This window comes from Prionailurus bengalensis, chromosome B1 (assembly GCF_016509475.1).
Source record: "Prionailurus bengalensis isolate Pbe53 chromosome B1, Fcat_Pben_1.1_paternal_pri, whole genome shotgun sequence".
NCBI classification, from domain to species: domain Eukaryota; kingdom Metazoa; phylum Chordata; class Mammalia; order Carnivora; family Felidae; genus Prionailurus; species Prionailurus bengalensis.
Window position 1 is genome coordinate 103,772,730 of NC_057344.1, and position 26,755 is coordinate 103,799,484.

The 26,755-nt window shown below is 38.2% G+C and overlaps 1 protein-coding gene across 1 annotated transcript in view; it reads left to right on the top strand.

Moving 5' to 3' along the window:
• Positions 1-26,012, top strand: part of TNIP3 (TNFAIP3 interacting protein 3) — a 47,733-nt gene extending 21,721 nt beyond the window's left edge. Inside the window, exons 7-12 of the mRNA XM_043569364.1 lie at positions 4,064-4,183; positions 7,058-7,183; positions 11,216-11,266; positions 12,181-12,279; positions 15,424-15,484; positions 25,148-26,012. Of these exons, the coding sequence (XP_043425299.1) occupies positions 4,064-4,183; positions 7,058-7,183; positions 11,216-11,266; positions 12,181-12,279; positions 15,424-15,484; positions 25,148-25,179 (489 nt within the window). The 3' untranslated portion in view covers positions 25,180-26,012. The remainder of the gene's footprint in view (positions 1-4,063; positions 4,184-7,057; positions 7,184-11,215; positions 11,267-12,180; positions 12,280-15,423; positions 15,485-25,147) is intronic.
• Positions 26,013-26,755: the final 743 nt, after the last annotated feature.

Consider the following 26,755-nt stretch of genomic DNA (forward strand, 5'->3'; position numbering starts at 1 on the left):
TAAGTGCCTTGGCCTCAACTTAACTATTCGAAGGGGCTACCTGTGGAGTGCTGCCAAAGGATGACTCTAGAGAATTTGTGCATTTGTGTGTGTGTGTGTGTGTGTGTGTGTGTGTGAGAGAGAGAGAGAGAGAGAGAGAGAGAGAGAGAGAGAGAGATTGAGAGAGAGAGTTTTATGGACAGATAGCTTAATTTCCCTGGGGAAGGGATTGCTCACTTATTCAAGTTAGCAATTAAATCCTTTGCTGTTGGTTTTTCAAAGGGCCACATCAGATGTGGACCATAGGAGCACTGGTAGTACATGTTTGAGTCAAGATATTCATCTCTCAAGTTAGATATCTCTTGACCTAAGTAATAGAAATTGCCTTCCAAAACAAGAGTGGGTGATTGGCCTTGAAAAAGTGGTCAGTGCCTGTGCTTTTCGGACTGTGTATATTTTAGTCTGGACTGTGTATCTTTTTAGTGTTCAGAGGATCATTTAAAGATCCCCAAAGGGTTGAGTATGTGCCTGTATGGTTGACAGAATGCTTTACAAATGTGATGCTGCATTTGATCTGTTTGTGGGGCAAGTTACTGGTCAGGAGAAAATGGGAAAGTAGAGACTAACATCATAAACAATGCACTTCTCTATCCTCTATGAGAGGAAACAGTGTTCAGAGATACAAATTTAGAGCAAATAAATTTTCCCTTTTATCCTCTGTTGGAAATCCTCCACAGATGAATTAGAGGAACTAATGTTGGGATTATGCTTGAAATCTTTCCCATCTGTGATATGTTATTTGATAAGTTTTCTCCTGCTCTCTAATTCATTTCTGTAAATGTTGATACAAGAATATACCCCCTATAGAAATTAGAACAGCCATGAACTCTGTTTTTTGCTCCTATGTGTACCCTTAATTTTTGTGTCTCTGTATTTATAGTCTAATATTTTCAAAGTTAGTAAAAAATTTTTAACTCTTGTGATTATAGTAAAATTGAGAAAATGAGAGAAATTAATTTGAGTAAAATTCAGGCCTTTATGCAAATGTCACCTTCTCAAAGAGGATTTTTCTGGCTACCCTAATTAAAATTACATATTCTGTCTCTGATATTCCTATTTTAATGTTTCGTTGGAATTTATTGCTATCTAATATATATTTAATGTCTCATATTAATTACTCTATTTGTTTCCTGTCTCCCAATCTTGATTGTAAGCTCCATGAGGGTAGGACTGCACAATCGACTTCTCTATTTGGCATAGTAGGCACAGTATTGAGGGCTCATAATACTTTTAGTGGCCTATTAATATGTTTAATTTCTCTCAAAATCTGAAAAAAAAATGGACCTTTAAGTCAAAAAAACATTTTCATATTAATATGAAATATATTCATCTTTGTAAGAATGCAGGTAGGAAACATAATTTTAATATGCATTTATTTGGAGGAATGGACTCACAAATACAACATAATGTAGCCTAAGTTTTTCTAATTTTTTCATTCCTGTGTTCTGGATGCCAACAATAGGGCATTGCTCACAGTATGTTCTTAAATATTTATTGAATGGATAAATTAATTAAATAATTTAGCTGGTACATAATATGTTCAGTAGCCAATTCTGGCCCCAAGATTCATGCTTTTTTTTTTTTAATTTTTTTTTTTAACGTTTATTTACTTTTGAGACACAGAGAGACAGAGCATGAACTGGGGAGGGTCAGAGAGAGAGAGGGAGACACAGAATCTGAAACAGGCTCCAGGCTCTGAGCTGTCAGCACAGAGCCCGATGCGGGGCTTGAACTCACGAGCTGTGAGATCATGACCTGAGCTGAAGTCGGACGCTTAACCGACTGAGCCACCCAGGCACCCCCCAAGATTCATGCTTTAGCAGGCATAACACATTACTTATGAGTAGTGAAAAAAAGGTAATAAAAGGATACTTCAAGCCAGATGTACTTCCACTACATCTATACCTTAAAATATCATTTAAAAAGCATAGATAGAAAGTGATGAGCTATGAAAGGTTTTTTTCTCATTTAGTGAATGTATTAGTATCTAAGGAAACGTAAGCAATTACTATTCATACATACACTGTGGATTGTTTCTTCTCTTAGCACAGGAATAAATAAAAGTTACTTAAAACGTTCATTTGGGTAGTTGATTTTGCACACCCTCCATCACAGCTGGAATTCAGGGCCCACCCTGCTTGCACTAGCAGACCCCCTGCTGACCCATTCACCACAGCAGAAATTTGTAGCATATCAGCTTAGTAATTAACATATGGTTTTCAGAAGTTCACACAACTCTGTGTACTCAATTCGGCTTATTTGCTTTGAAGGAAATACCCAAGGGCATTGTTTTCATTGAGTTCTTAAAGAGAAGCCAGATGTTTAACCAAAGTGAGAGAAATTACCTGAGGCTCGTCAGCCAATGCCACCCATGGGCAAAATTGATTTGTCCAACATCTCACCATTGTGAGATGGGTAGATCTGTTTAGTATGCCTGTGCTGATAGTAAATTACTATTCTGGAATAGGTTACAGGTATTTGTTCAAGGAAGTTAAAAAACCCCAAGATGGAATAAATGTCTATTAAACTCACCTTTCAGTTATGACTCATTTGAAAATTTTCTAGAAGCCTGAATAGCATGAAAGGTAGACCAGGAAATTCAAATATAACAACACCCACAAAAATAGTCTGTTCATAGGTGTAGAATATGAAATCGGCATAGTTGATTGTCTTTAACTCATTTGGCTCACCCCATCCTAGATTTTCTCCACTTTTAAAAATTGTAACTAATATACTACTTCTTAAAACCATGTAGCTTAACAACAAGTTCTAACAAAACATAAATTATGAAACAACTTTTATTGTTTCTTTAAATTCTTCTTGGAGAAAGAAAAAAGTTCTTGTTTCTCTTGCAACTTCATAAAAAATGATATTTACATTAGGCTAGACAGTATCTATAGACTATAAACACATTCTATTAGGAAATTCCTAGCCTGCCTACAATATTTAAGACCATAACTTTGTTTTGTTTTTCCTACTTTTATGATCATATTGTACAGTAATGCAGGAAAGTAAGTTACAAATAGTACCACCGAACGAACGTCATTGAAGCTACTAAAGAAATTCAGAGGAAGTGAAGTCTTGGAGTTCTGAAAGCAAAACTTTTCTGTTTGTATAAAGGGATCATTTGATAATGAGCAAGTAGTCATATCGTATGTGGGCTCTGAGACCACACCAGGATGAGGTGTGTTGTGTCATAATTTTGGCGGCCGTTTTATTGAACTGGATCATGAACCAAGGTCTTCAGGATAGAGAGAATGTATTCTATATGATCTGACAAAGTATAGGATATGTAAGGTATTATGGTCTAGTGAATAATGATGGTTGTCTAAGAGACTCTTGCTTCCTTCATCTCCTCACCCCACAGTAAAGCCAATAAGTTGTACTGGATAAGCCAGGGCATGGTATACTGAGGAGGACAGTACAATAGATCTAAGGAATAGTGATCTGCACATGTTCACATTTCTGTGGGTTTTCTTCTCTCCCATTGGGAGCAGGGCTGTAGAACACAGTATCACTCAAAATGTCATCTGGAACCAGCAGCGTCAGCTTTTGAGGATTGCAGATTCTTAGACCATCTCCTTAGATCAACTATTTCAGGATCTCTGGGGAAGGTGCCCAAGGATTTGCTACCTCTCCAGCTGATTCTGATACTCTAATGTTTGAACATTATTGATAGAGTCTGCTTTTGATTGAAGCAGGAAATCTGAAAAAGGGCTATTGATATGTTTTCTTTTCATAGTTGGCTTGGTGGAGCAGGACATCCCTGACATCAGTATCGGAAGCCCTCCTTAATAACAATGACAGTTGAATAACATAAGCATCATCATGGAGAAAAGACAGATTCTGAAAAAAAAAATCATATGCTAGAAAATGAGAAGGAAGAAAAGTAATTCAGTCATAAAAGGGGCATCAAAATGGAGTTCTTTCTTGTGGGGGGGGCATTTGATATAATTCTAATAATCATAGAATTCATAAGATGTGGTAACTCTCAGTTCAACGGTGTGCTTATCTTATAACCTAGGCTCTTCAAGATGCCTTGAAAATCGAGTGTTCTTCATTTCCGGAGGATTGTTTGGGAAAATCTGAACTGGAGTGCAGACATAAGGAGATGAGAACAGAAATGGAAGTTCTCAAACAGCAGGTGAGAAGTGGAAAGTGACATGATCATGTGGAGAACACAAGGCCCATTGTTCATGCTCCTCTGGATGGTTTTGGAAGTCTTCCTATTCAAAATGTGTCCAAAATTATTGCATTTATTTTCATTAGAATTATGTAATTTTAAAGCTTGATAAGAGAATATACATCGGCTAGCCCAACTTCCACTTTATGAAAGAGGGAATTAAATTTCAAATGGGTTGAATGGCTTGTCCAAGATCATACGGTTAAAAGAAGGACTTACTAATTAACCTTTTTGGTGAGGTTTAATTAGCACTGGTCCAGAGAACTTCATGTAGACGTGATTTATTTTGAAAACACTATTAACCCAAACCCTGGACCTTTTCAGCAAATGGTAACAGCCACGCTGTTACTCCGTAGCTGCTGGTTTCCAGGCCTTTGAACAATGAGGGCAGTTTTAAAGGGAAATACTGTGCAGTGATCATAATCTCTGAAGAGCCAGATCTGCTCATCTACCGCCACATATGGATGGCACCACCTAGCAATTTGTTGATGCACTTCTCCTTCCTCTTCCCCACTCACCCAACCTCATTCCATGTCACCAAGTGGACAGAAGAGTAAAGGAGGCTTTCTCTAAGCTTCTATATATATCGGCAACATAGGGCTGTGGGCACTGCCTAACCTATCTGGGTCTAAATTTAGTTCAGCCAGCTGGAGCTAGCTTAGCCGAGGGGCCACCCGTGCATAACACATCTCTTTTCCTGTAGAAGGTTAAATAAACTAATGAAGGTAAAGAGCTGGGACAGTTCATGGCGATGTCAGTAAATATAGGATACATGCAGGAATTCTAATTTCTGAAGCATGCATTGTCAGTAATATATTAGCAATGGGGGAGAGGATGTTATGGAACAAAGGGCTGGGAAGTATGTCCCTGGAACTGATTTGTTGACTGTTTTGCTCTGAGCAAGGCCATTTACAAGGACTTTTGATGCAATACACCAAAGAATTAAGCAATTGTATTATTGTTGTTGCTGTGTATTGTTATTACTTCATAGGAAGTAACCTATCTGTAAATGTAAAAAATTCAGAGAAGCTGATGTTAAAGTTGAATTTTTTCTTCTGTCAACCCCATTTGAATAATCTGCCTCATTACATTTAGCTTCAAATACATAGTTTAAAATAAGCCTATGAAGAGAGTAAGAGTATTAAAACTCTGCCAAATTCTCAACTCCTAAAGTACCATTGGCACTAGCCAGGATTCCTCTGAAAAAAAAAAAAAAAAAAAAAACTACTTCTTATGTTCGGACACTTGAATCATCTTGGATGCTCTCATATAATGTATCCCACATGCAAGTGAGTCACTCTTACACATGCATGGAGTTTACAGCAAGGGTTTAGCTCATGTTGGATGCAGACAGTGGCAGGTATCCTTTTTTTCACTATCCTCAAGAGGTCCAGAATCCATCTTCTTAGTTTTTCTGTGGCTCTTTTGCTAACTTTATGCATACACATTTTAACTGTGCATATTTCTAAATGCTCAGCCACAATCACTGTTTCACTGAATGTCACATGATACACTAAAGGAGTTAAATTCACAAAGAAACTGAGTTGGAATCTTGGCCACCTGACTGCGTGATGACAACGCTATCATATTGTATTTGATAAAGAGTGTTCAGTTTTGATCAGATGAGCTTTTCCCATTTCAAATGCCTCTGGTAATTGTTTACAGAGCATTGGTTTGACTCTGTCTGGAATTGAGCCTCAGCCCTTAACTAAAACCAAAACCAAAACAAAATGTCAGCTTAGCTGGGTGTAGTTCCCTTGCAATGCTTCTGGTGAATAAAACCTTCAAAATTAAATGTGTATATCTTCATCTAGATATATATATATACAATGTTTGATTTCATCCTCTCTTGCCTATTATATTCTGTTCTATTATTATTGACTTTAATCAGCCTCTAGTTAAAATGTGCTGCATTATTGGGGGTGAAGGTGCAGTGTGCATTAGTACTAATAGAAATCTAGCTACTAAGTTCCCATGTAAGTTGTACTTTAAATCCTTGTCTTAAAGGAACTCATTCCCTAAGCTTCATTTATTTTCATAGTTCCATATACTAGCCGCCAAGCCATCAGTCGACACTATTCCAATTAAAAACAATAATGATTAAATCTGTTTTTCTTTTGGTTTGATTGCTTTTCTGGAATATTTGGAGTATTTCATGAGAGGTACTCCACTAAAATATTACTATGTTTGTTTGTTTGTTTGTTTGTTTGTTTGTTTTTAATGATATACCCCCAAAATTACTGGGGCAAATTGTGAATACCTTTTAACAATCATTTTGTTTTTCCACATCCATGAGCCTTTCATTTCTATCTTGTGTTCAACTTATTGTTATATTTGGAACCTAGCATGCCAATATTTACTGGCTTCACTTAACAGCTATTGTCAGTAAACTGTCTTTTAGAACTTCAAGCACCCTTGGTACATCAAAGCCTTGTGTTAGGGATGGGTGACTTGCTCCAGGATAGTGACAGTTAACCCTGAGGGGCAGGGCTCATCACAATAAGGAAATGTGCAGCAGAATAATGGGTGAGGACAATGGGTGAGGATAATGGGTGAGAGGAATTGTTTTTCCAAAATATCCGTGCTGTTACCTTAGTTCTGAATTCCTGACACATACTCAAGGAGGAAAAAGTTGAGAACTGCCATTCTAAACAAAGCAAGAGATGAAATTTTGGCCATATTCATTAGAATAGAGTCTCACCATGAAAAAATATTCATGAAGAGGATAGGGATTATTCAGATTGGACAAACCCAGATAGTACCTCTTCTGAAATCCATCTACAATGACTTAGGATAAAAGGATGCTCACAGTAACAGTAAATCAATATTTCCTAGGTGCAAATATATGAAGAAGACTTCAAAAAGGAACGATCAGACCGAGAAAGACTTAATCAAGAGAAAGAGACTCTACAGCAAATTATTCAAACTTCTCAATCCGAGTTGAATAGGCTGAATTCTCAGGTATCAGTCAAAACAAAAATAATCTTTACCAGCTCATGCGTATTGTTTTTAATTTTTTCATTAAAAATTTTCAAGACTTTGGGCTTCTGTTAATTGACATTGATTTTCTCTGAGAGGTAAGCACCTGGGATGAAATCATTCTTAAACAATCTCATAAAGAGATGAAAATGACTGGAGATTTCTTTTAACTTAAGTGTATTAAGGAGTAACCTAAGAATTTGGATTCCAAAGTCGTGTATAAAATCCAGTTCTTCTGATCTTTTTCTCATATTTATCTTGGTGGAATGGGAGTTGAACTACCTAGTACTCAAAATTCAAATCCAAAATGCGTCAGCACATTGAAGTTGTTTCTAAACTCTTGTCATTTTCTTTGAAGGTCTATGGTGGAATGTTCCTGTCTTCCAAAAACATACATATCTCTGAATGTCATTTATATAGATAAAATACTGAGAATTTTGTTCACTGGGTTCCCCAGCTAAATGTGACTGGCACACTCTCAAGGAAGCCACATAGCATTTGCCAGTTTATTGAAATAAAATATATTAAATATAAGCACATTACAATTAAATGCAGTAGGAAATATTTAGAGTAGACTCAGCAAGTTGCCACGATGGGTAAATATTGACGTTAATGAGGAAGATGTAGCTAACACAATTTTGGCTTAAGAAAAGAAAATGAACCACAGAATTTTTGATTTGCAAAATCATCCAATACTTTAAGTAAATAGGAAATTGTTGCGGGACATGGTGTGACAGCTCTGGAACTGCAAGATTCTTAGTCTCCAAAGAAATTTTTAACTATTTGTCATCCCCTTCTTCCTGATAGAAAGTATACTGTGAATTAAATTTAATTTCTTTTCCGATGTTTTTCAAGGATTCACTTGAAATTCCTAATTTTACATGCAAAAATCATTTGGCAGAACTATTTTCCAAGAAATGGAAAGGAATAAAATCGTGGTAAAAATATAATAAAATGAAAATAGTGAAAATAGTTCAGTTCTGATTACTCTCGGTGAGGAAATCACTCTGAATTTGTATCCTTTATATGCAGAGCTCCCTTAATTTGTTCTAAGTTGTCACTGCACAAGTTATCTTACCTCCAGCCATATTTTAACTTGATTCATTCTACTGTATTAAGTTCAGACTGATGATAAGTTTATGTCTGAAATTGGCAATGTCCTTGTCATTGTAGAATGTCTAGTGCATCCAGGAACACGTAACCATCTAATTATACTATAGACTATAATCCACAAGTAATTTTCATTTCTGTGTCATCTGCAAACTAACTTTCTGTTGATATTAACAAAATAATGCATTGTCTACATACAGTATGGGATAACTGTGTTAATGAACTAAGGGATAATCTTAATGATATCTTAAAACTACCAACATTTTTCTTTAAATAATGATAGTCCAAACATTTATTTTTCAAAAGTCTCACTCACTCTGGTAAAAGGATGGTAGAGTTCACAAAGGGAACTGGTAGATGGCTTAACAATCTATGTTAAATGTATTAACAGCAGATTAAATGCCATTATATAATAGAATCGGCATGATGTTATTTGAATAGCATATTATCTGTGGTCCAAATGGGCCATTTGACCAAAAAGGAATTTTTAGGTCAAATCATTCTGGCCCTAGTTGCTTATATACCAGAGGTTATTCATTCTATCACTAAGGATATTTTAAGTCAATGACTGATAAAATAAAAGTGTGATGAAGGGCAAGATACTTAGAGATACTTAGGAGTAGGAGAAATTTAGGGGTAAAAGCTTTGTGTTTGTTCCTGCTTTGACAATCAGGAATGACATTGAGCAAGTTCTCCAACTTTTCTGTGCTTCATTTTTCTTCCTTCATCTGTAAAATGACAAAGTTGAACCAGATGACCTCTAAAATATTTCTTATAACTCTAAAAGCTCTGTCTCTAAAAGTGAGTTACTAATTTTCATTATACTCACCTGTAAAATATGGATAATGGTTCCTACCTCATAGACATCGCAACGTTGTTTTCTGGGTTAAATGAAAACAATCTATACAAAAACATCTAGCTTCGGTCATGGATCACAGGTATTTCACAAATGATTTTTGTCTATTGGAAGGGGACGTTTTTAAATAGAGTTTAGTTGTACAATTAACATGCCACCTTTAGTTCCTTGTAATTTAATTTTGATGCTCACTTTCTTTCTGCAAGGCACTTTGTTATATACTATGAGGAAATAAAAAAATGATCCTTGCTACTATTAAAGACTCACAGTACAATGAGGGGGACATATATAGTCTATCCTTATCATTTGTGGACTCCATGTTTGTGAATTTGCCTACTCACACCAAAATCAATACTAGTGCCACCTAAAGTCATTTGTGAACATGCAGTGAAAAACTTGAGTCACCTTATATGCTTGTTCCCAGTTGAGGTCCAATAAGTCCTTGCCTCCTCGATTTGGCTCTCAGACTATAAAAAATATCCTTTTTATGGTTTATGTTGTGTCACATTTTCTCATTCTTGTTCTTTTTGTTGGTTCTTTCATTGCTTAACATGGCCCTCGAACGTAGTGCTGAAGTACTACCTAGTGTTCCTTGGCACAGGAAGGCTGCGCTGTGCCTTACAGAAAAAAGACACATGCTAGATAAGCTTTGGTTAGGGATTAACATAGTGCTGTAGGCCAAGAGTTCAATGTTAATGCATCAACATTATATGTGAGATGTCTTTAACAGAATCATGCATAAAACAAAATTATATATTGATCGGTTAACAAAAATGGTATGACCAGAGGCTCATAGGAACCTAACCCTGCATTTCTCTATGAACCCTGGTTCAGTTAGCCACTTTAGTGTTCATGGTGACTTTATTAGAACATAACTACCGCAGATAATGAAAGTCGACTGTGCACAATACACATTGGACTATAAAAAGTCACACGGAAAATGTATAATGTTAAATGGGAGGACAAAGGAAGTAGAGAATAATTCTGATAGGTGAGACTTGGAATGGTATCATTCAGTGGGGATATATGCCTCACAGGGTTGTGGACCATGCTGTGGAGGGATGACGATAGCATGACTAATGAGTCCAAGAAAAAACAGCTTTCTGTCGTTGTGTCAGAGGTTGAAGGAATCCAGAGTGGGTGACTCTGACTGAAGAGGTTGGATCTTAAACAGTGAGAAGCCAGAAAGTACAGTAGTGTGACTCTGAACAAGTTACTCAACATCTCATGTCTAGCGTCCTCATCTGCAAAGTAGTGATAATAATATTTAAGTATCACACAGAGGCACTGGGAGGATATGGTGAGTTACTATACGGAAAGCACTTAGATCAGTGCCTGGCATGGATTAAGTACGTGTACAACTTCTAACATTTATGATGGAAGCTTTTGAGTGTACAGCTGACCAGTTCCAGTACATTCAATTGGCAGTGGAAGCTGTTTCTGTATCTGTATCTATTCCTATGTCTCTAGATATTTATATCTATATCCCAGTATATCAGCCTAAAACTTAGACTTACAATACTTTCAACAAATAGGGAGAAGAGTTTAAAACTGTATTCAACTTTCCAAAACTTCATTTGGGAATTTCAAGATAGAACCAGTACACTTCTAGAAAATCCAAAACTTGACTGTTTTCACCGTTGGCATTGCTGCTATCAGTGCTTCACCCCTTGGGCGTCTGAGCAGGTCATTGACGGCTGGGTCAGGCAAGAGTAACTTTAGGGGGCACCTTGGTGGCTCAGTCTGTTAAGTGTCTGACTCTTGATTTCATCTCAGGTCATGATCTCACGGTGCATCAAGCCCTGCGTCGGGTTTCATGCTGAGTGTGGAGCATGCTTGGAATTTTCTCTACGCGCCCCCCCTCCCCCGCCTGCCTCTCTCTCTCTCTCTCTCTCTCTCTCTCTCTCTCTCTGCCTCTCTCTTGCATGCGCTCTTTCTCTCTCTCTTTCAAAGTAAATAAGTAAACGTTAAAAAAAGATGGTAAAGAGTAACTTTAGAACAAACCATGTGAACTCTTTCACAAACAGATGTCTTTGTTTTGTCCATAGATAAAAGCTTGTCAGATGGAGAAAGAAAAACTCGAAAAGCAGTTAAAACAGGTATGTTGCTCGTGACCTGAATTCCACAATCTTCTTGTCATAGTTGAAATGGCAACCTTATGTTCCACCCCCGCATGTATTTCCAAGCACAGCAGTTCTTCGTGGTTCCAATTAAAGACATATTCAAGCTCTGCTAAAGATGGCCCAGAACACCCCTGCTTTTCCTTATCAACTAAAATGTCAGTGGACACATAATGCTTAGGCACATCCAAAGTTTCTCAACCCTAATGTGCATGAAAAACACATGCTTTTCGGAACATGTTAGCAGTAGCACAAGCCTTAGTGTGTGTTCATACAAATGAAGATCTCGTTACAGACCCACGAACACCTGGGAAATATATTTCCTTGGTATTTTTTGCAATTGCTTACACAATTTACATTTCAAAAATTAAATCAATTATTTGTGCCTTTTTTTGAGAAAATACTATATCTTCTTGGGCACTGAAACATTCTGTCCCATTGGTTCTCTAGTAGCCTTCAGGAATGAATATTTCTTCTCTTAATTCTTGATTTCCTCTCTGGACTTTAGTTATGCTGTAGGAATCTCTGGCTACAATTTAAGAACACTTGTTTTATGGCTTACTGGCTGATTCTTCTTAAGCAAGGATCCTTTCTGAAGATAACTCAAAAACATCATGTTAACTCTATTCTTTTCAAGTGTTTCCAACTTCTTCAAAATGAAAAGCTAATTAGAGTTTCACCCTAAGTGAAATTTGACCCACGAGCCTTATCTATATCAGTCCAGAGTCTACATTGATACATCTACTATGTCGAGTTAGGATTATGCAAGAGTTAGACTAAACCTTAAGATTTAAGCCAAACCTGTGGTTGTATGAAGCAAGTATCAGTGAAGTGTCAATGTGGCTCCCCAGTTCTACCCACTTCCAGTGAACGGACAATATTATCCTCCTCAGATGTATTTCCCAATCTGTAACTGTGGCTTGAATTTCCATCTGCGGGATCCATGCACACTGGCAGACCCTGGGACTGCACAAGATCTACATAAGCACCCAGTAAGTAACAGCTTGCATTTCAACATATAAGTGCTTATATTATCTAATAAGTGCTGGTATTTTTTTTTTTTTTTTGGTAAAAATTATGTCTGTCTCGGGGCGCCTGGGTGGCTCAGTCGGTTGAGTGTCCGACTTCAGCTCAGGTCATGATCTCACGGTTTGTGAGTTCGAGCCCCACGTCAGGCTCTGTGCTGACAGCTCAGAGCCTGGAGCCTGTTTTGGATTCTGTGTCTCCCTCTCTCTCTCTCTGCCCTCCCCCGCTCATGCCCTGTCTCTCTCAAAAATAAATAAACATTAAAAAAAAAAAAAAAAAGAAATCATGTCTGTCTCTGTAATCTGAGCATGTAATATTCTCCACAGAAAGAGCCTCTTTTAATCCCAGCCTCTATGTTACAGTTACAGTGGTCAATTACACTATAATCATCTTTTGGGGACACTGGACCCACAGACCACACATAGATATGAATGAATTAACTGAAATGTATCAAGTTAAGCTGTAATTCTTTGAAAGAACATATAACTTTTTATACGGGTCCTTTTAAATGAAATGCCTGACTCTTCCAAGAGGACATTTTTGTCTATAAAGAAAAGCAAAGTGAATATAGCAAGTCTGAGAGATGCCTTTTTCAGCTATAAACTTATGTTGAACTACTGTGGACATTGCTACATTTGTGCCACAGAGTTTTTGACATTTTCCAATTAAAAGGATATTCCTAAAACATCCAAGAAAAAGTGACCCACTTAAGTTGCTCTCTGTGACTGTGTCTACCCAGGCAAAATGAAACGAATAGTGGAGCAATTATTTGTGAGTGGAATTGATTTGGACAGTCAACCCGAATAAGTCAGAACCAAAGCACCCTTCTTTCCTTTCTCCATAGCGGTATTCCACCCACCCTCCCCCATGGTCTGGATGCGTCTCTAATTTGTGTTTTGGCTACATAGACAGAATCTTTATACCGGAAAAAACATTATACATTTTTTTGCATTTTGGAATTGTTCAGACAACTCCCCTCCTCCTTAGTTTTTATTAGCTGTGTTTTTAATTATGCAAAGAATCTTGAGAATCCCTTTACCTGGGATTTTCCTAGCAGAACATGTATGGAGAGCATGATTCTTTTGATTGCCATAGTTTTGTATTTGAGTGTAACTCAAAGCCCTTTTCCCAAGGGAGGAGGTAATGACTCTTCGGGTGGCAGAAGGATGTCAGAATTTAATGAGCATCCTTTAGTTGACCCCAGTGTGACACAGCACGCTGCTGAGAATTTGCTTCATTTTGTGTTGTTGCCCCATGTCACTTCTGTGACCCACCCCCATTTCCTTTTTTCTTTACCTGCTTGCTTACTTTTCAATCTTCACCAGAAACATTCCTTGGAATTCCCAAACATAGGTATAATTCCCTAAATTTGCTTTCAGAATGTAGAAGTAAATTAATATTGGGGGAAACAGAAAGAGACAGAAATGTACTTTGGAGTTATCTCCTACAGGTTGGGAAATTGTAGAATTATTCTTGTGAAAGGTTAACTTATAAAGCCAATGAGTCAGGCAAGCTCATCTAGAAGTAAAAATGACTATTGTCTTCAAATATTCATTTATGGAAAGAAGGCAGAAATTCACGTAGTCTAAAAGCTCATCAAACTTTCCTGATCAGTTATAAGAGGAGTGGTCCAGACCTTGTAAAATTATTACCAAATAAAGGTCTGTATTTGAAAAAAGATTCTGAGTCATGTATATAATGGCTTGTATTCAGTTAAACAGTATTCAGTTAAACACAATCTTGCTATAACAATAGAATTTAACTCCCAGAGTTCATTTAAAAAGAATATTTAGTGTTCTATGCTTATTTCTAAGCCTGAATTAAAACACAAGCGATAGTGTTTGTAAAATTACAGTATATTTGCCTTCTTTTGGCAACTCTCCTGGAATATAAAACTGAGGCTCACGTCACTTATCCTACGTGTTATTTGAGACATCTAAAAATAAACGAGGAGATAAAAAACAGAGGTGATCTCATTTCCTCTTTTAGCTTTTTCGTGGACCAAAAGGAGCCAAGAGTCTAGGTGTCTGAGTGGGGGTAAAGTGGGGTCAGACTGTACTAAATGCAGCATTTCTTAGTGTCTTGTCAGATAATTGAACTTTAAGGCTACTTTCAGTGGTCTGGCAGCCCTGTAAATGCTCCCTGTTGGCTCATTGTTAGAGAAAATTTCCCGGAGTTATTTTCTGGAGGTAATTGAATAATAGAACAAAAGGTCTGTATTCTCCGTGTCTTGGGGGAGGAAGGGGGCAGGGGTGAACATTGGCAGCAGGAAGACAGACCATCCTCAGGGGCAGGTGAACCTGAGATTGCTGTGTTCCAAGTGGTTCAACACAGACTCTCATCTTAGAACTGAATCTTGAAATGCAGGTCTATAGCTCATGATTTATTCAATGCAGTTTGTTTGACATGTCCCTTGATACTCAATATCTAGATGTTCTTAACTGGTGAAACCTAGAAGAAAATCCCACAGGGCAAATCCAAGTCTGCCCTTTTCTCTCACTGCCTCTCTAGTCTAAACCACCTGAGTGATTTAGAGAAGAGTTTCCACGGAGGAACACTACAAAGAGAAAGATCTGCCCTGCTTCACCATCCTGAGCCTCTACAAGCCATGTCCGCAGTTAACGGCTTAGCTTTCTTCCTTGTACCAGAAAACGTTGAGCTTGTAATTGTTTTCTCGGTCTTTCTTTTGCCTCCTGTGTGAGGGATTTAAACATTGTATTTATTGATGATAAACTGCTTTGTTTTGTTTATGGGCTGTAGTAAGTTTTACAGAAGTGTTTATACTTCTGCAGATATCCAAAACACATCTGCTTCAAAAAAAAAAAAAAAAAACAACAAAAAACAAAAAAACAAAAAACACCATGACACAACCCCAAAGTACGAGAAATTCTGGCCAGCACAGTGCACAGTGTGGATTTAGAGGGGGGTTGGGAGATGGTAATAGTGATGACGGAGGTAAGAGAGATGATCGTGATTGGCAACAGGTTTGGACAAAAATTACTTTTGTGTTGCCTGCATAATAAAAGCCACACAGTATAATTATATTTTTAATGCGCCTCTATGTTTTGTTTGAAGTCCATATTGCTATAATGTTGCATTGTTCCACACAGCCAGACTATCAGTGGTATGCTCCTGACCAGTTTCCGCCAGATGTGCAGCACAAGGCAAATGGTAAGACCACAGCTGTATTGAGCATTCTTTCATGTTTACATTTTAATGGGGTCTTTTCGGGATGTTTACTCAACATACATTCATTCGTACTCAGGGAGGGCCTTCTCTAAAGTTGTGTTGCATACACAACTCTAATTTGATGCACCTGGGGTTAAATTGGACTCCTTCAGAAAAAGAAAATGTTCAAATGCAGAAATGCATGAATCTCAGTCCTGGCTTCTGTTCCCATTCCAGTCTCAGAGTCAGTATCCCATCTGGGGTTAGAAATGAAAACTTCAAGTAGAGCTATACTGTAACAACAACAACAAAGCTCTGTGATTCCACTACAAAGGGCAGATGCACATCCACTCTTCCAGGTTGAGTTTGCTAGACAGATGTTTTAAATGTCACTGGCAGACAGACAGAGGAAACAAAGACTCAGAACTGTGTTCCCTAGTGACTAAATGTCAGACTCCAAGTTTAGGCCAAGGTAGCCCACAACACCCACCTCTAAGTACACTGGAAAAAACCTAAAAAGGCACCTAGAAAGTACTCACAACTAACTACTCTTTTATCTTACTTTTCTTTGGTTTACAATTCTCCTCTTCTTTCCAGAATCTGCCATACTTTCTACTACTTATTTCTATGGTCTCAGGAGGCCATCTAGGAATGGGCTGTATAAACTGTGCTATAACCATAATCTTACCTCTGTTTTCATCACATATCGTCAAAAGTCAGCCATGCCTGCTACATGCTTAAAAATCTCCTGTGACACACACTTGTGACTCTATGTTGTTAATTTCCAGAGATTTGAATCTATCCACAAAAGCTGAAGATGAGCCATATTCCAATTTCAGGTCATACTTGAAACTTGATCTCATTTAGTTCAGATCTGAGATCATAGAATTCTGGTTTTTAGTATAAGGAGCCCATTATGGAGTGGAAATAGAAAGCTAGGGATAACATGTAGTCTTCCGGGTTGTATACTTCACAGTCCAAAGAGTTCTTCATGGTAGTCTATGCAAATGTAGCCCCCTACAACAAAGAGTTGTGCTTTATACAACCTGGACATCTGTACCCAGCAGCACTAGGAATGGCAAATGCCATAGCTTACAGAAGGCTTATAGAAAAAAAAAAAAAGGTAAAAAGTGAGAGCTATATAATAAAATGTCTAGTTATTTATCAGAAAACTGTGGGCCTTTGTTTTTCTTTTCTTTTTACTATGAATATAGCCCTTGGCTTTAATGAAGTTCTTGGGTTCCAGCCATAACAGAGAGCTTTTATTAGAATGGCATACTATTAACCATAATGATTGTTGTATAATGTCTGTGTTTTTGAAATCCGTTGTTGTATAATAGCTGAACTGCCACCCAATTATAATTTTCCACTTCATATTATATTGGTCCAGAATGAATATTAAAGATATCTTCTCTCTGAGGTGGAGTTTAATCACTAGAAAATACAATTATGCATAGAGAATTCAGTAACATCATAAAGCCATTTATATATCACTACTAGATTCTTCTTGGACTAATATAATAGAACCTAATAATTATGTAAAATAGAAATGAATTGTCATGACCTTCAGAAACTAAATAAAATTATGCAAAAATAGAATATTATAGTCAGTGTGCAAGACCCACAGATTTTTGTCTACTTGGGAAGAAACATAATGAAATTTGTGGTGTGTAATATGTTGTGTGACAGTCTATAGATTTAAAACTATAGTAAGAAAAAAAAAATCCTCTGTTATGTAGCAACCTGAGTATTTTTAAAATGTTGTTTAAATCTTCACAATATGCCATAAAATAGGTTTTGTTATTATGCCATTTTACAGATTAGGAAACTGAGGCTTAGAGAATTTAAGTAGCATGCCTAAATCACGCAGTTGGTAAAAATTAGCCCTGAGATGAGATTCCAAATGTATAGAACTTTAAAACCTATCTTTGAATCACATCCTATCATTCTCTTGAAAACCCCCCTCTCACTATATTAAAATTTTCTAAAATGATTGATATAAAGTGAGAATGGGGGCTTTAACTTGGATAATTATATGACCAGAATCTAACCATGAATAGTCTTTTCTTCCTATGAACTTGTAACATACGTTATTTGTGCTACTCATTTGATATTTTGCATATCATAGATAAAAGACACAGTACAATGCAAGGTTAAATACATAATAAATGCTATCAATGAGTTCATGCTTGGGCAGCCCTGGTAGAAACTGATGGGATGTGTTGCCATTTGAAACCTTTCTTTCTCCATACCAACACAGTTCTGCAGCTAACTGTGGCTTCTCTGTAGCAGAGAAGAGGGCTGATCATGGGCCAGGCCATAGAAAGAAATTCCCTACTCAGAAATCTACCTGTTTTTGATTTCTGTTGCTCCTCTTCTAGCTTCCAAAGCTGATGCTATTTTAAAGTTCAAGCCAGGTCATAAAAATTGCCAAAAGCTCTGGAATCACTCTTGTCAAAAAACAAAAACAAGAACAAAAACATCTCATGTGCCATTATTTAATTTCAGTGGCGATTCTTCTTATTTTTTCTTTCATTTAATTGGAAAGCTCCTTTTGATTTGTAAGTCCAACCCAATTTCTCAGAATTCCTTTTTTTTTTTTAAATATTATTTATTTATTTTGAGAGAGAGAGAGAGCACAAGGAGGGGAGGGGCAGAGAGAGAGAGAGAGAGAGAAAATCCCAAGCAGGATCTGCACTGTCATTGCAGAGCCTGATGCAAGGACTCAGACTCACAAACCGTGAGATCATGACCTGAGCCAAAACCAAGAGTTGTATGCTTAACCAATTAAGACACCAGGGTGCCCCTAGGATTCTTTTTTTCAAATGTTTATGTATTTATTTTGAGAGAGAGAGAGAGAGAAAGGGAGAGCATGTGCACACAAGTTGGGGAGGGGCAGAAGAAAGAGAGGGAGAAAGAGAATCCCAAGTTTTCGGCGCAGAGCCCAATGAGGGGCTTGATTCCACGAACCATGAGATTGTGGGCTGAGCTGAAATCAAGAGTCAGACACTCAACCAGCTGAGCCACCCAGGTGCTCCCAGTTGCTCAAAATCCTTAAAAGTAGCTTTGTGGTATTATTAAATATGAGTTTAGAAATCTTTTTATTATACAGATTTTTTAAATAATAGTACTCATTGTCTTACTATATGGCTAATATGTTTATCTTTCACTATTCAGGAATATACTGCTAGCCAATATACCCTATTCTTTGGGCTATAAATACCAACAATCAAACAATGGAAGGAGAAATGAGTGGAAAATCAGGTTCTGTTTCTGATAAATTATAAACAGAAAGTATTTTTTAATGTTTATTTATTTTTGAGAGGGAGAGAGACAGAGCATGAGTGGGGGAGGGGCAGAGAGAGAGGGAAACACAGAATCAGAAGCAGGCTGCAGGCTCCAGGCTCCGAGCTGTCAGCACAGAGCCTGATGCGGGCCTCGAACTCACAAACTGTGAGATCATGACCTGAGCCGAAGTCGGACACTCAACCCGACTGAGCCACCCAGGCACCCCAGAAAGTATTTTTAAAAACTCATATAAATTCTATTCATATAATAACTATGTAAGTAACTTACTTGTATTTAAATGAAAATGATCCTTTCAGAAATATGGTATTTAAATTAATACTAATTTGTATGTGTGCTTTGTACATTGCCCTAGTTCTCAGTTTTTTATTAATTTACTGTGACTCCTGACAAATTTACTTTTTTACCGCAATATATATAGCACATTATATTTTGATCCTTATAATTATTCCTCTTAAGATCATCTAACCTGAAATAGCGGCTCTGATGTCTATGCATGAAGTGTTTGTAGAGCAGTAGCCTTGTGATTTTTCAAAGGTACAGTGGGTAATGAGTGATTAAATTGCTCTGACACCACTAGATCCTCCTTTAACATTCCCAGGGCCTGAGGCAAGAATACATGGAGAGCTGCATACTTCATGTTAAATATTTAAGTGTCATGAATCAAGCATAGAAGCTATTATAGTCTATCCTCCTACTGATAAATATACCTGGAATGGCAGAATGAAATTTAAAATGCTCATATTCCAACCAGTTCTGTTCCAGGAAACAGTGGCACAGGAACACCTGAGCCATGGCGCATTCCCTTCTCTTCCCACCTTTCCAGTGGGAGGGGTCTTGAGTGTGAATTTGAGTACAGCCCGTTTGCACATCCCAGCTTCATCCATATACCCCTCATTATGCTACAACATCACCCCTTGACTTCAGGCTTGGGAAAGAGGACCACATGAGGCCTAGAAGCAGAAATAGGGTCGGTTGGGCAGGAAATTTGGGGATCTGCATGTGGGTATCAACAGCTTGTTCTAGAAGAAAGCAGACTCAGGCGGGGGAGAGAGATGGCTAGAGGAGGACCACAGCAGGGCCCTCTATAAGTGTAGACTAATGAAGGACTCCCTGGCCAAGGATTAGTCTATTGAACAGTCTTTGAGTAAACTAATTTCCATCTTTTCTCTCAGTTACTGTCTCTGGTTATTTTAGAATGCTTTGGGGGGGCGCCTGGGTGGCGCAGTCGGTTGAGCGTCCGACTTCAGCCAGGTCACGATCTCGCGGTCCGTGAGTTCGAGCCCCGAGTCAGGCTCTGGGATGATGGCTCAGAGCCTGGAGCCTGTTTCCGATTCTGTGTCTCCCTCTCTCTCTGCCCCTCCCCCGTTCATGCTCTGTCTCTCTCTGTCCCCAAAATAAATAAACATTGAAAAAAAAATTAAAAAAAAAAATAGAATGCTTTGGGGATGCATTGAAAATTAAGTCTTCTGGGGTGCCTGGGTGGCTCAGTCAGTTGAACACCCGACTCTTGATTTCAGGTCATGATTCCAGGGTCATGGGATTGAGCCCTGCATCAGGCTCTGTGCTGAGTGTGGAGCCTGCTTAAGATTCTCTCTCCCTCCTTCTGCCCCTCTCTCCAACTTGCACATGCACACTCTCTCTCTCTAAAAAAAAAAAAAAAAAAAAGAATGCACACACACAAAAAGAAAATTCTTTTTTCAAAAACTAAAGATTTAAATAAAGGTTTTCAAGACATTTAAGACTTGCATGGCTTTCTCTCTTCATAGCACTAGATTTTAATATAGCATTTTAATATATTGAAGTACACAGATGTTAAGGGGTTACAGTTTCTGTTTAGAAACATGATTTTACGGGGGTGCCTGGGTGGCTCAGTCGGTTAAGCGTCCGACTTCGGCTCAGGTCATGATCTCGCAGTTTGTGAGTTCAAGCTCCTCATCAGGCTCTGTGCCGACAGCTTGGAGCCTGGAGCCTGCTTCATATTCTGTGTCTCCTTCTCTCTCTGCCCCTCCCCTGCTCATGCTCTGTCTCTCTCTGTCTCTCAAAAATAAATAAATGTTAAAAAAAATTTTTTAAAAATGTGATTTTACAGAGAACATTTTAATTTCATTTCATTTGTTATCAGAATGGGATGCAAAATGACTTCCATGTTTCTAGAACAATTATGACATAGTTGAGTTAGTATAACTTTGAAAACATGTTTTGTTTCTTCCTTGTGAAATGTCAAAAAGGCTATGTTTTCTAACTATTTTGCCTGCCAGTCACTTCTGTACCTTCCAAATTTTAAATATGGTGCAGAGTTGAACTTTGTCTAATGAGCTAGGGCTCAATTCTTACATATTTGGAAAGACATGAAATGTAGGCATGTGAGATTGTGTTGTGAGAAAACATAATTATTTCTTTACAATACAGAAGATCAGAGTCCAACTATTATAATTGGCCTTTACTAACGTCTAATAATAACTCATTAACTGAACACTTACTGAATTCGTTTCCTAGGGCTACCATAACCAAGGAGCAAAAACTAGGTGGCTTAAAAATGGCAGAAATTTATACTCTCACACTCTGGAGGCTAGAAGTCTGAAATCCCAGTGTTGGGGTCATGCCCCCTCCAGATCCTCTAGGGCAGGCTCTTTTCTTGCCTTTTCCTGCTTCTAGTAGCCCCAGAATGTACTTGGCTCGTGGTAGCAGAACACCAATTTCTGCCTTGCTCTTCACATGGCTGTCTTCCCTCTTACCTGTCTGTGTCCAAATTTTCATCTTCTTGTAAGGACTCCAGTCCTGTTGGATTAGGCTAATCCAGTATAATCTCATATTAACCTGATTCTGTATGAAAAATCCAGTTTCCAAAAAGGGTCACATTCACAGGTACCAGGGGTTAAGACTTACACATATCTTTTGGGGGGACACAATTCAACCCATATCACTAATCCTGTGTCTGGCACAGGATTGCTCAAAACCTTATAGCAACCCTATGAAATGAGTACCACTGTTGCTCCTGTTTTATAATTGTGGAAACTGAGGACCAGAGACGTAATGTCACTTGTCCCAATCCACATAGCTGGTTATTGCCTACAACATAAACAAGCCCGAGCAGTCTAGCTCCAAAGCCCACATTGTAACCACTGAGCAATATGGACAACCCCTGGCTATACATTAAAATATAGTAGTGTTGTCGTTTTCATATATTTTATTTAAATAAATTCATTTTTTAAATATTTATTTATTTATTGAGAAATAGAGCAGACACGCATGCACAGGCAAGCAGAGTAGAGTCAGAGAAAGAGGGAGAGAGAGAGAATCCCAAGCAGGCTTCGTGCTATCATCAGGGAGCCCAGCACAGCACTTGAACTCATGAACCTGAGATCAAGACCTAAGCTTAACCGACTGAGCTACCCAGGCACCCCTATTTAAATAAATTCTAAGGCCCTGTGCTGAAAGCCAGAATCTTTCTCATTTTGTGTCTTTTTATAACTGTCTTTGTATCTAACCATTACTGGTAATTTTACATTGGTAAGACGGCTGGATTAGTTGGACTTTTTTTAGTACCTGGTGATATGAGGAGATACAGGAACCAGTGTAAACAGTAAAAGCTACTTAAGAGATGTAAGAAACAGAAGAAAGTTAGAGGCTACATTGGGTGGTTTTCACTACAGATGGGTAAAATATTAAGAATATTTTTCTTTTATAAAATACATTACTTACTTGGGGTACCTGGGTGGCTCAGTCTGTTAAGTGTCTGACTTCAGCTCAGGTCGTGATCTCATGGCTGGTGAGTTCGAGCCCCACATCAGGCTCTGTGCTGACAGCTCAGAGCCTGGAGCCTGCTTCAGATTCTGTGTCTCCCTCTCTCTCTGCCCCTCCCCCACCCATGCTCGCTCTCTCTCTCTCTCTCTCTCTCTCTCTCTCTCAAAAACGAATAAATGTGAAAAAAAAATTTAAATATATTACTTTCATAATTATCTTACCAGGAGTTAATAAAGAGTATTAATCAATTAGAGACAGATAGTTTTATGCCTATTTCATTTCTGGAGTTTCAGAGAAGAATTGCAGGAGAAATTATAAGGTGTCCTCACCTTATAATGCTATAAAGTTCAGCTTATTGGTAAACTAAGTGATTTTGCTAAGGGAATATTAAATAAAGTGTAAATGTATATTTATATGTACAGGAACATATGAAAATGCAGGTGGTAAATATATTCCTATGCAGACACTGATTTATAAGCAAAGACTAAACATTCTAGTTAACATTATATATAGATATAGGTAGGTAGATAGAACCTAGATGAGAAAAATGCACACAATAAGGCTAGACTAGTCACAATTCCACTAGGTATTTCAATATACCTCCTAAATGGAAGATAAAATTCTGTAGGGAAGCGAGGTTTATATTTCATATTGCGTCTCAACTGGGAAGAATGTTTACTTCCCTAGGTTTCCTTACTGTTGATGCGTAAGCACCCACATTCTAAGAGGTGAGTGGGCATGATCCTCCTCTTTCTTGATTGATATCTTTGCCTTCTGTGTCCCCTTCTCTCCCCAGATTCCTTAGCTCCCCTCCAACCTGAGGGGACAGGGGAGTGTCGGGGAGAGGTCCCAGGCCCAAGATTCCATCTGCTCTCCTTCCTGGATCCCAGAGGGGGACAGGGGAAGAGGGTGGCATCCCTAACCCTCAGCAGTGAGGAAGAACAGGGCTCCTAGGGCCTGAGCTCTGACCACTACCCACCATCTCCCTTCCTCCCTGCTCCCAAGACTGGCCCACTTCTGCATGGGGCAGTGGGTTACAGCTCAGTTCGCACTGAGAATGTAAGAGCTACAAAATTTCTACTAAATTAAGTTTTGTGTCTTCAAAAGAGAGAGAAAGAGAGAAAGAGAAAGCAAAGTCCCCTCAATCCTTTTAACCTTTCTGCTGCACTGGTGCACCCTCTCCTCTCAGGGGACTTCAGATTCAGCTAATCCTTGATGTAGAGTCAGACATGGCCTCTGCCACCAAGATCTCTGGGTTCTATTCAGATCACTTCAGCATCATGCTATTTAACATGCACTCTTGTGAACATAAAAGCATGGAGTGTAACACATACCATTAATAGATAATAAGCCACACATTAGTGAGTAGAATTCTTTACCAACCAATAAGGCAAAGCAGACTGTGTCTAGCACTGTGAGAACCCATGATTCCCTTGTGGCATTTCTCTTGCCCTGCCATCAGAACTGCGGAGCCAAGTCTGATGACAGAAGTCTCTTCCACATTCACTATATGGGGACACTCTGCCTTCTCTTCAAGGACCTGAAGACCTGTTTTTGCTTTTGTTCAGATTTCCACTCTGCCATGGATTATCTCGTGGGTCACAACCTCTCTCCATCTAAAACATGGAGATAATGACCCTTGCCTCTGTACCTATTTCACAAGAGTGCTGTAAAAACTACAGAAGAATTAATTTTTCTTAATGCTTTAAGATATCATTAATGTATTAAATCTAAACTTTAGATTGTTTTAGACCTGTGGACTATGCTTCTGGGTCCAAATTTATGTTCTTAACATATTGGATACCTTTTTAATGTAATGGCCACCATGCTTAGAAGAATATTTTTTAAACCTGGAAAGGAAACTGTTAGTGAGTCCATTTAAACGTTTGTTTATTTGAAATACCAAATGCAGGCCAGCAAAAATAAAACATTCAATATATTCAAAATTGTTATCATGAATAGGAAAACGCCTTATTTCTTGAAATTTATATAATTGTATGTATTTTATTTATTTATTTTTTTTATATTTTAAAAGTTACATATATTTTTTCTGTTGCCATGAGGAGATCTTTGATTTTGTCTTCCCTATAGTGCTTTCCTGTAGTCCTACTAAAATATGCCGTGTTTTTCATATTGGTCTTCATGGGCCATTAACACATCTTAAGAACTGTGATCTTTTCTATTGCTTTGACAATAACATACCCTTTACCACACTTAAAGTAGTTTAGGTGACAGCTGTCATTCTGTGGGCTACGTACTGAACCCCATAGTATCATATATGACTTACTTTCACAAGCAAATGCCTGAGCCACCAAAATGCCAGCAAGGATACGAAGTAGTACCGACTATTCCTCTTCAGGCGTGAGTAGAACGGGGCCACAGCTGATTTCACAAAGTGGTAAGCATATGTCAGTGCTTAAAATAATAGCCCTCCATTTCCCACCCCGTGATTTCTCAGTGTAAACTGATGGGAACTCATGAATAAAATCTCTCTCTCTTTTTTTTTTTTTTTTTTTTCCTGCCAGCCTCAATGTTTATGTTAGCCTTAAGCCAGAAGAAAAGAAATGAATTTTCAGTTTTTAATCTGAAACATTTTCCTGCTGTTTTTCATAGGCTTCTCCTCAGAAAAGAAAGTCAATCAGTAGAAGCACACACACGTGCAGAGCGTACGGGCGGAGGGAGAGCTTGGCCGAGGGCCCTCATTTCTCTTTTTCCCGTGGCTTGCGTCTGCACAACTGCGTACCATCTACTCCATTATTTGTGCCCGGCAGTGTCTCCCTGTGGCATGGATTGAGGAAAAGACTTGTGACGGCTAAGATCCTGATCAAGTCTGAGAAGCCAGTGTGACACAACCAAACACAACTTCCAGTTTCCTCGGCATGAGATTGAGCAGACAGATTATGCGCCATTCTTTGAAACTCTCTTCAGCATATCGCTGTCAGATTTTACAGAGGTGATTTCCCAATTTCAGCGACTCCACTTTTGGTGCAGTGGTGTTATATGTTGATTGAAATATGTATTCCCTGGGGGAAAAGCATCTGCAGGGGTAAATTTGTAACATTGCTCCCGTTAGTTGTATAGGGGCTTGGTTCTTTACCCTGTTTGATTAGATACTGTGTTCATCCTTGTTGGCCTCAGTGAACTTGTCAATAGGACTGAAGAGGTGTATATACTTCCTGAAACTCAATGAATGGTTCAGTCTGAATAACATATAAACTTGAAACTGTTCTTTAAACAGATCATTCCTTTAAGATGATGGGAAATTGTGAGCCTACTTCATTTCTAGGTGGACTAGATTATGAAAGAAAACCCTACTGTGATGATGATGGTATTGGCTGTGTTCATATACACGTCCAGTAGTAGTTTGGAGATACGTGGATTTGTAGTTAAATCTGTTTTTTCTTCCTGTGGATTTGAGTAATTATTGATGAAAAACATGTCTGACTTCTCGAACCTATTAAAATGGAAAATGAATGTATCCGAATTGTGTGGCAATTAAATTGTACAGTGGCATGACAGATGTCTAAAGACTAAGCAGATTTAAAAGTATTCCGTTCATCCATTTAAAAAGGGTTTTGCTACGACCAACCAGAGATCCTCTTTGTGAGATGTATAACAGGAGCGTGAGATCCACAGATATCTGTGATCCTAGACGTACCTAAAGAAAACCGGGAGTTCTGCTGAACCTGAAGTCACATAAAACAATCCAAGATACTGCCGAAACTATCTAGCTCCGACTTCCCAAAGTTAGACTACTTAATTCCAGCTCAGATGGTTTTATTTTTCAGTTTCTGAATATACTTGAAACTTCGTGTAATGGAGAAGTGAAAGAGCTTTAGAAAGTTAACTACTTTCAGCCTGAGTCCAGCTACTCAAACCACAATTCCTGAGAAAGAACTATCCTCTTACGTTAATTCTCTGAAGCTTTGTTTTTGTTTTCGCTGCTCCTTATTAAAGAGACAAACCATTCTTGAGCAATACTTCAGCATAAGTGAATCAGGAAAACAATGGAGTTTATAAGTCAGTTTCATGGAAACACATTTTTTTTTTTTTAAATTTCTGTTTCCTCGAATTAGTGGAAAAGTCATTGCAGTAACAACTTTGAGTGGTGGATTAAGTTTACCAACTGAGATGTGCCTGTCAGAATAAGAACAGAACACACATACAAGAAGTACCCTTTGATGGACTCATTCTAAGTCAATCCAACAGCAATAAAACAAG